This window comes from Pavona decussata, unplaced genomic scaffold (genome assembly GCF_977016875.1).
Source record: "Pavona decussata unplaced genomic scaffold, jaPavDecu1.1 SCAFFOLD_300, whole genome shotgun sequence".
NCBI classification, from domain to species: domain Eukaryota; kingdom Metazoa; phylum Cnidaria; class Anthozoa; order Scleractinia; family Agariciidae; genus Pavona; species Pavona decussata.
The window spans coordinates 4,715,001-4,725,315 of record NW_028145697.1 but is presented as its reverse complement, the minus strand read 5'-3'; the positions used below and the strand labels follow the sequence as shown (position 1 = coordinate 4,725,315).

The 10,315-nt window shown below is 39.4% G+C and overlaps 2 protein-coding genes across 2 annotated transcripts; both read left to right on the top strand.

Moving 5' to 3' along the window:
• Positions 1–1,430: 1,430 nt before the first annotated feature.
• LOC146454756 (uncharacterized) lies at positions 1,431–3,099 on the top strand. Its single transcript, XM_085095168.1, has one exon. The coding sequence runs from the start codon at positions 2,208–2,210 to the stop codon at positions 2,982–2,984; it is 777 nt and encodes a 258-aa protein (XP_084951294.1). The 5' UTR covers positions 1,431–2,207; the 3' UTR covers positions 2,985–3,099.
• An 876-nt stretch (positions 3,100–3,975) lies between these two features.
• On the top strand, positions 3,976–8,302 carry LOC146454755 (uncharacterized). Its single transcript, XM_085095262.1, has 4 exons — positions 3,976–5,340; positions 6,420–6,722; positions 7,106–7,204; positions 7,648–8,302. Exons 3-4 carry the CDS (start codon positions 7,106–7,108, stop codon positions 8,227–8,229), a joined length of 681 nt encoding a protein of 226 aa, XP_084951388.1. The 5' UTR covers positions 3,976–5,340; positions 6,420–6,722; the 3' UTR covers positions 8,230–8,302.
• Positions 8,303–10,315: the final 2,013 nt, after the last annotated feature.

The window sequence follows — 10,315 nt, the reverse complement described above, 5'->3', positions numbered from 1 at the left end:
ATTAATTATTTTAGCATTTGTGACCTGGAAAGCGAAAACGGACACTAACGCTTTACCGTTTAACGGAAAAATCCGTTTATAGCCGTTTAACGTCCGTTTAAACGGATCGCACAAGCGTTTAAACGCTTTTCTTATCCGTTTACTAAACTCTCGCATCCGTTTAACGATTTTGGTAAAACGTTTTAATGCCTTTCTAAACCGTTTAAAAAAAGGGCATCCGTTTAACGTTTTGGACAAACCGTTTGTTATCCGTTTAACGTTTTGGACAAACCGTTTGTTATCCGTTTAACGTTTTGGATAAAACGTTTGTTATCCGTTTAACGTTTTGGACAAAACGTTTCCTATCCTTTTAAAAGAACCTAGTATCCGTTCAACGTTTTAAGCAAACCGTTTGTTAAACGGTTAGTTTTTCCCCTTAAGGTAAATTACACGCTCACAACTCTCAACCAATTGTTCAAATAACCAAGCTCGTCGTCAGAGTAAACAAGCAGCCATATCGTAGCTGCAAACACAACGTATTAATTACCAATTTATGCCGACAATAGTTATTGTTGCATCTGCATTTTCGTGCTCAAGGCGCGGAAAGAAGTTTCAAGATTCTCTAATTGGGAATTTTACGGAAACGATAAAGATTTCCACGATATACCAGGAACTTCTCGGCTATATAAATAATTGTGAGCATCAGTCACTTTTGTTGATAGTAAACAATTTAAATTTTATTCACCTGGCGTCTGCGGCATGACGCGGCAAGTTTACAGAAAGTCGTATGTCCGATTCTACAAGGCGAATAAAGATGGTTTAACCAGCAAAAAAGTATTCTGTTGAAGCCCGCGTGTTGAAGGCACAATTTGTGGAAACGATTTTCACGATGTGTTGGTTGCAGTTACTGCGAGTGTATTTGTCAGCTTTTTGGTATAAAACTTTCACAGGCTGGCGCGTGCTTTATTTACATGTCGCTCTTAACACGTTTGTAAAACGTCATCTCCACGCATTAAGATGACTGAACAAGCAAAATTCCCTTCTTTTGAGCACACAGATTGTGAAAAAGCGCCAAGGCATTTCTTGGCTGTAATTCTTTTTGCACGCGATCGAAAAGCCGTCTCTGTATTCTCAGTTCAGAACAAAGACACCAGCGTGTGGCACGTGCTCATATACCAATGCATTGTCTTGTCTTCCCTGTTCGTAGCTATGACAACCGAAGCGAAAACAATAATCAAATGATTTCACTTCAATCTAACACGATGGTGGACCTTAATTCGGAAGAAAGCTGCAGCAACGACATTTTTGAAAAAACAGCAAAGTTCTTACAAGATGGGTGCGGATGTCAACTGAGCTGTAAGGGAGGTCCATGTTCGGAACAGTTTTCAATAGAGACAGTTATTGTGAACCTCAACAACTGCCTTGAGCTGACAAGTGGAGAACTCGATTTAGTCATCTTAGCCAACATTCAAGCATTCACACACATCGATTATGTTGGAGAAAAACGAAACAGGAGCCTTCGCTGCAGTTTTCATTTTCAAGGAAGACAAATATGCAAGGACATGTTTTTGCATCTTTATGGGGTAGGATACAACCGATTTCGTCGCCTCAAAGACCACTATGAACAGTATGGCATTTGCCAAAGAACACATGGAAACTCAAACAGAGTGCCTGACAATGCGACACCGTATTCAACAATTGAAGACGTGCGTGCTTTTATTCAAAACTACGTAGAGGAAAATGCCATTAGTCTACCGGGGCGTATTCCAGGATTTAAAAGCGACGATGTAAAAATCCTGTCTACATCGGAGTCGAAAATGAGTGTCTGGCGGGTTTACAACTCTGCATGCGAAAATTCAAACAAACAGGCGGTCAGCTACAAAAAGTTCAGACAGTTATGGCACGAGTTTTACCCTGACGTTGTTGTAGCGAAGCCAATGACAGATTTATGTATGACATGCCAACAAAACACCACAACACTTCAACGCGCTGCAAACCTTTCAGAGAGCGCAAAGTCAGAATGCATCGCGGCCCAGCAGGAGCACCTGGACAACGCAAAAGCTGAGAGGGAATTTTACAAGTTTACTTGCATCAAAGCAAAGGAAACACTTGAAACACTCGGTCCTGATGCTCTTCAAAACCGTGAAAACCGTACCGCTTCCTCGTTAGCTGCTTCTGTACATTATTCTTTTGATTATGCATAACAAGTTCATATACCCAGTAATCCCATGCAGCCTGGACCCATTTATTTTAAAACCCCGAGAAAATGTGGCATTTTCGGAGTAATGTGCGAGGGAATATCGCAGCAAGTGAACTTTTTGATAGACGAGGCAGCTTCTACTGGAAAGGGTGCCAACGCCACAATCAGTTATGTTCATTATTATTTGGAACATTACGGACTGGGAGAAACAAATGCGCACTTTCACGCAGACAACTGCGCTGCACAAAATAAGAACAACTATTTCATGTGGTATTTCGCTTGGAGAACTCTGGTGCAACTGCATCAGTCCATCACTTACTCGTTCTTAATTGCAGGCCATACCAAGTTTGCCCCAGATCGATGCTTTGGTCTGATAAAGAAGTGCTACAAAGTATCACACGTCTCGTCACTTTACGAATTCGCTAGACTCATCGATACCTCCAGTAGCGTCGGCTTGAATAAAGCCCAAATTGTTGGCACACATGATGGAAAAACGATTGTGCCTGTTTACGATTGGGTTTCATTCCTTGGACAATTCTTCAAGAAGATACCAAACATAAAGAAATTTCATCATTTTACATTTTCCAAGGAAAGCCCAGGAATGGTTTCATGCAAAGAGAGTGTTAGTTTCCCGCATCAACCATTCATGCTGTTAAAGAATCCAACCGTGGTCCCACCCTTAGCGGCTTTTCCTACAACAGTTGAGCCCGAAGGACTGACCGATGAACGTAAAAGATACTTGTACCGAGAAATAAGACAATTTTGCAAACCTGGTACTGAAGACATTGTTGCTCCGGCACCCTAAACTTTTTTGCACTATGTTACGAAAATATGTAACTAGCGTGCTTTCCTTGTTAGATTTTACCTGCTTGTAAACTAATTTTAAATACATACTTTTTAACATAGTTACACATATAAACTTTTAAGGTTTGTGATTGTAATATTGAAACGAACCATGCTTTTTGTTAAAAAAAATTGAATTGATACCGTGTGTTTTTTTTTTTTCTGTTTTATTCCAAATGGCAGCAAAGTGAAAATGGTGGTAATCAATACGGGGTTAGTCGAGGGAAAGAAATCTTATTGTAGGATATCACAAAATAGAGCAAAATGGGCAAATAATGCACTGTATTTTAGTTGCTATTGTTTGGACGCGCCTAAATTTCAATCTTTAGAGCACAGGTTAGTGTTCATCACACTCCTCCCATTGCGCAGGGAGAAATAATTGAGTTAATGCCTTGTTGCAAAAAACAGTTAAAAAAACCACTACTACACTGTAACTACGTCAAAACGTAATTACTTTTAACTGTCGCACAATACCAATGAGCTTGATCATCTCAAACTGTTTATAGTGTACCTTTTCTAAGACTCAGAGAACGATAGCCATTTTTTTTTATGAATTTTATATTTCTTGTCGCTTTAATTGAGAAAAAGGAAACGCCGTGCAATTTGTTCTGATTCATAGCGTGTGTTGCAACACACGCCAATTCTGCTTTTGGCAAATCTTGCAAAAAACAGTTAAAAAAACTACTACTACACTGTTACTACGTCAAAACGTAATTACTTTTAACTGTCGCACAATACCAATGAGCTTGATCATCTCAAACTGTTTATAGTGTACCTTTTCTAAGACTCAGAGAACGATAGCCAGTTTTTTTTATGAATTTATATATTTCTTGTCGCTTTAATTGAGAAAAAGGAAACGCCGTGCAATTTGTTCTGATTCATAACGTGTGTTGCAACACATCGCTTTCTAATATTCGCGGCAATCTTTAGAGCGATCAATGATTTTCTTAACATTCATTTTATTGCACGAGGTGAAATATTAACTGATCATAGCTTCTTAAATAAATTCACTGCTTGACTTTTTAAGTAACACCTTCTCATAACTCCGCCCTGTCTCACCTCCTTTGGCGTGTGCCGCTTCGCACAAGCTAATTAGCCTGATTGTTAGATTGTTTATAGCGGAAACAATTAAAACCTGCTAATCCAATCAAAACTTAGGCATTTCGATCCACCACTTGTGAAGAAATCTGTATAAATAGGCATAAATCTTGGCTTCATCACTTACAATCGCACAGTTCAGTCTTGTTGCGCGTAATCGTTTCAAACATGTCTGTAAGGCAACTTTGCAAAGAAAGTGGTAAAGCGCCAAAAAAGGCGTTGTTTCTTTTCCCACAAGAAATGAAGACTGGAATCGCCCCAACTCGGCTGATTTTAGAGAAGAACGTCCCTTTCAAAGTAGGAAACACCGTTACAGTCAACTGGGAAGGAAAGAGAGTGCAAGCTGAAATCCTGGCCTTGGATGGTAAGTCTTATATAATTTGACATAAGTACAAATATAACTCGAAACATCTCGCTTCCATGACGTTGAAAATTGAAAGGTTTGACAAAGAGAGGTGGTTGAAACGCCGTTTGTTTTTTTGTGGTGAAAGTTGAGTTTGGTGGGAAAAAAATTAAAAGTGATAATTTAGCGTAACAGACCTCGGCCCATGTGTTCAAAGCTGGATAAAGCTAATCCTGGATTAACGTGAATCAGTTGATTGGAGTTTGATTACTGATAAATAAAGACTTTTCCAAAAGATTTTTGTCCCTCAGTTTGACTTAAGACTTTTCTTTAATGTTGGGCTAAAATGTCCTTTTAGAATCATTTTTAACGAGCGAGCGAACGACCTGGGTTAACTTTTAATCGTGCATTAGCATTAAGGTGGGTTTCCACTGTTGCGTAAATTTTACGTGCGTACAGACGTGAATTTAGCTGGCTTTACGTACGTGAATAAAATAAGAAGCGATGTATGAGCCGCGTGCGTAGACGTAAAAAGTTGAGTGCTGTTCAACTTTTTACGTTTACGCACGCGGCTCATACATCGCTTCTCATTTTATTTACGTACGTAAAGCCAGCTAAATTCACGTCTGTACGCACGTAAAACTTACGCGACAGTGGAAATCCACCTTTAATCGGCTTTCGAACAACCGTTTTTTTCTGAATCACATTTCTGTTGTTTGCAGATAACGAAGCGGTCCTGAAAAGAAAAGACTTGGAATGGTGTTCAAAGAATTTGCCTGACATCCCAAGTTCCGTTGAACACACTGAATGCCCAGTAGAGGAGCAGCAATCGTGTGAAACGCAGAGAAAAAGTAAAGTGAAATCAAAACATCTAAAGGTACGTACTTCAGTTTTCGTTTATTCTAATTACACGTATAGCCAGGAAGATTCACTTCAATATTCCTGTCGTATCTAGCAGACAAAAAAAAAAAAAAAAAAGAAATTCAATCTCTCAACAAAACTCAATCGAACACCAATTGTTCGATCGGCGATCGGATTCGCTTATCAAACAAAATCGAACATGTATTTTGCTGTTGGTTCGATTATCGAACCAATTGAACACAATCAAATTCAATCCGATTAGATTTTGTTCGGAATCCAACTCTTGACGCCTGAAAATAAGTAAACAGTGGCGTAGGAGTAATCATAATGAACCTTGAGTGTTGGACTGACTAAATTTATTGTGAGTTACCGGACCCAATCGAACGATTGGTGTTTGTTTGGGTTCTATTAGCTACGCAGCAAAGGAGGAAACTTTTCGTCTATAGTTTGTGACAGTTCTTCTTTCACCTGCAAGTTATCGGTCGTATCTAGCAGACAAAAAAACGAAACAAAATTCAATCTCTCAACAAAACTCAATCGAACGCCAATCGTTCGATCGGCGATGAGACTCGCTTATCAAACAAAAGCGAACATCTATTTTGCTGTGGGTTCGATTATCGAACCAATTGTCGAACACAATCGAATTCAATCCGATTAGATTTTGTTCGGAATCCAACTCTTGACGCCTGAAAATAAGTAAACAGTGGCGTGGGAGTAATCATAATGAACCTTGAGTGTTGGACTGACTAAATTTATTGTGAGTTCGATTATGTTCGATTACCGGACTCAATCGAACGATTGGTGTTTGTTTGGGTTCTATTAGCTACGCAGCAAAGGAGGAAACTTTTCATCTATAGTTTATGACAGTACTTCTTTCACCTGCAAGTTATCAGTGAAAACAAAACATGTCCAAAACTTATTGATTGGATTGAACTCTTAAGGATGCACGCGCAATTATTCCATCGTGTGCTGTGTCGTCACCATAATTTCAAATCTGACTTTCTAATTCGTTTCCAACCAACTTTTTAGCAAACGTTTTCTCAACTCGTTCGTTTGTATCGAAACCAATTTTCTTTGTTTTTATTCTAATCGCAGAGACCTGAACAACATTTGCCAAATTCAGGTGAGACAAGTGATCCTTTCGCAGAGTTTCTATCAGAACAACGCAAAAGGGAAGCCGAGTTGTCGTGGAATCGAGTGGCTAAGAAACCAAAAGCTGCTGATCAAAGCATTGCAACGCGACCCGAAGAAGTGACCGAAGATGTAGCATACCTGAAGAAGCAGTTGGACGAAAAGAATGCTGAATGTGCTACCCTGCAAAACCAGGTCGCGGAACTCCAGCTTACCAGTGTTTCTGTAGTTGAAGCACTAAATAGAAATCAAGAACACTTCAGCAAGGTAAGCAGAATTACGATTGTCAAATTGGACTGGTTTAAATACACTTACAGTCCAACTACAATTAATTTGGCCGCCTTAAAAAGTTAAAAAAAATCACATCAAGAGAAGGGATTAAAATTATCATTTTCATTCCAAGTTGGTAGCCAATCTCACAACTTTGTTGTCGGGTACGAAAACTAGTAACTTTTCCTGAATGGCCCCCATTGTATTAGTTGCACTTTAAGATTACGAAAACCTGAAAGCAGTCTGTAAACGTGTTGGCAATTAGTCGATGATTTTCTATTTAAAACATAGTCCCAATTTTCCTCTAGTATAAAAACTCCTCTAGTATAACGGCCGTTTAAAAAGTATTGAGCAGATTTTTTCTTGCATAATTTTCATAGATGATCGAGAAATTAGAGGACACCATGACTGCAGTGGAGCACAACCTGTCAGGACGTCTAAAGAGGATTGAGGACCGCCTGGATTTGTTTGACAAAACGGTAAGTTCAAGGTCTTTTCTGAGGCGAACTTGATATCACGGGAGAAATAAATTTTTGGCAAGCTGGCAATGTGAGAAATCTAAACAAAAAATAGAGTCTGATTGTAGACAAATAGTTCACTTCAAGATTTCGGATTCATTGTTGATTAAAGATCAAAATTGTTTTGTTTTTACCTGAGAGCTGCAAGTTGCGTATTTCTAAAATAGTTTTTAAGGCAGGTAGGCTACCAGGACGGGAACAGAACGCGAAGTCAAAAATTATTTCGCTTGAAGACTGAATCTGTCTTGCCCTTCATGTAGATTTCGCGATTTCATCGATCGTCTTGTGTTAGTTGGTACTTTCTCAGTCGAGTCGTGCCGTCAAAACAGGTTTCGCAGTGAGCCTTCTTGTCCAAGGTTGATAGAGTGCTGCCTAGATTGACGAGTGACGTTTTTAATTTCCAGTTCCATGAGGACGATGATCTTCGAACCATTGATCCTGCTGCCTTGGCTAGTCTAACAGACGATTTTGGGGACTTCGTTCCACTGCCTCCGTCGACTCCTTTGTCGCCGTCCATACCTGAAACCGTAACAGCGCAGTCCACGACGCCCGTAACAATGCCCAGTACACCTGTAACAGTACCCCCCTTGATGTCTGCAATGGTCGAAATCCCCCAAGAACAGCAGTCTTCGGAAACTGCAATTGACGACGAAGTTGTTCGCTCGTGCATTACCCCTCGAAAGTTCTTGGCGGTGAAAGATGTGCTACAAAAAGAACATGAGGGACACAAATGCGCGCTAAAGCTATTACCGTATTTCTTCTCTTCAACGGAACTGGGTAACAGCAACACCGACGGAACCCACAACAAACTCCCTTTAGATAGCAAAAAGCTTAATTCGTTAAAGGTGCTCGTTTTTAGTCGCTTTCCTTTGGAATCTGCAGTGGAAAAGGAAAAGACCTGGAAGTGCATCAAAGGAAAGATTAATGCTAAATGTCGACTCAACAAACACATTCAAAAGCAAGCTGGTGAAAATAGGGAAAGCTAAGACACAATTTTATTGTATTAGGTTTAAGGTTTTATATGAAAGCAGTCGCTAAATATCTGTTGAAAAGTGTATCTTTTTCTAGTAACTTGTAACAGCTGATTAAATTTGTTTATATCAGACTTCTTTCAGCGTGCTGGGTGTGTCTTTACTGGAACAAAAGGGTATTATTTTCTGAAGAAATTCTGCATCAGGGGTATCGTGCATCGGCGGGCAGTGGCCTGGTTAGCAAGCGTTTCCAGCGAGCGAGCGAAAATCTAGTTTCCGGTTTCTGGCCGCGTGAGAAATAGAGTCGACTCCTGATAATTCGAGCCTTCAAGGTAAATTGAAAAAGGTTCGAGTTATCGGGAGTTCGAGTTTATCGAGGGTAAAATTATATAGAAAATGACCTGAAAGGTAAGGAAAATTGCTTCGAGTTAGCGCGAGGTTCGGCTTATAGCGGGGTCTAGCGAGGGTTCGAGTTATCACCGAGTCGACTGTAGGTTTTCGCTCGCTGGAAGCGCTTGCTACGAAGGCTACAGGAAAGATTTTTTATCAACTGAGTCTGTTTAAATGTCAGGCTAAAGTCAAACACGAGATGGATGATTCAAATGGTACTAAGGAAAAGTCAAATGAAAGTCGGACGAAAGCTTTATTGAATTCAAACTTGACTCGGGTTAGATTCGACAAGCTTTCGGATTTATTCAGCGCTTTTCATTAAGTCGTAGTCTTATTCAAAGTTCAAACGATGACGTTTCTTTCATTTGTTGCACACGAGTCCGCTTAAAATACGACCAATGCTCGGCGTAATGTGGAAATTTTTTAACCCTTCAAAATAAGAGCGTATTGCACGCGATTAAGAAATTGTTGATGTCGGTGACTAAAAGACGGACGTGATCTCTCGTCCGTGAAGTCGCATGTTTTCAATATTATGCAAATTCAAGGCGTCACGTCATGTGTGATTGTTTATAGTTATAATAATTTGGCTTTTTATCTACTCCGCTGCTAGCTTGTCCGGAATGAAATGACAGAACTAAATGAGATACTTTAGATTTTCATTTAAAAGATTCCAGTATTTACGTATTATAGTGAAATGTATTTTCAGTATTTGACAACAGTCGATCAAAATTATTTGTTTACGTTCGTTTCCTTGTGAACTTTTGAAACCGTTTACTTACCGGTGAGCGTTTTGAGCTCTCCGTTTATGATCGTTTAACGACTTTCTTTAACCGTTTAACGTTCTCAGCTTTCCGTTTAAAAAATTCTGCAACCGTTTAACGTTTACGGCATTCCGTTTTTGGACTTTGCCCAACCGTTTAACGCTTTCATTTATCCGTTTAAACGGAACTGGAATCCGTTTAAACGCTTGTGGTAACCGTTTACTATCCGTTTAACATCGTTTGCAATCCGTTTTTTTTGCCCGTTAAACGGAAAATCGTTAGTATCCGTTTTCACTTTCCAGGTCACATTTTTAAACAGAAAATATTGGGGGTTTTTTTTAGCTAAAATTAATGTTTTTAGCATTTTTAAACAGGAAATATTTGGGGTTTTTTTTACCTAAAATTAATGTTTTTAGCTTTTTTAATCAGAAAATTATATTTTTAGCTAAAATTAATGTTTTTAGATTGTTATCAAACGCATCAGGACTAGGTCACCCACTGTACGTAAACTGATCATATGAATCTTCAGGTAGATTCAGGTGCTGCCCACTCCCCTCAGTGGCGTGGTAATCCCATATATTTGCTGTATAGGTATGTGCTGCCTGAAAGGGTATGGATTTTGAAGTGGTCGGTCCTTTATAAAGAGAGTATCCTTTTTGGTATTGTGATCCTTAGATATGGTTCCTTTAAATTGTATTAGCTAAATTACAGTACCTAAAAGCTTCAACCGCCCTGCTTAAAAAAGATATGGTCTGCTAAAACTAAACTGCTTGTTCAAGTGTTAACGAAAAGAAATAAACGACCTCAATTCTGAGTTACCGTCTCTCTCTTAAAAAGGGTGTAATTGTTTTGGATTTGGGCTTTGAAAAGGGTATCAATTTTCCACTTTTTTACCTTTAAATAAGGTCAGGTTTTAAACCCCCTCCCCCCCCCCCCCCCCCCGAGTGACC

Excerpts from the sequence above, each read along its gene's own strand:
- LOC146454756 (XM_085095168.1), top strand. The coding sequence starts at position 2,208 with ATGCAGCCTGGACCCATTTATTTTAAAACCCCGAGAAAATGTGGCATT.
- LOC146454755 (XM_085095262.1), top strand. The coding sequence starts at position 7,106 with ATGATCGAGAAATTAGAGGACACCATGACTGCAGTGGAGCACAACCTG. Across the intron at positions 7,205-7,647 it reads TGGATTTGTTTGACAAAACG|TTCCATGAGGACGATGATCT; the intron begins GTAAGTTCAAGG and ends TTTAATTTCCAG.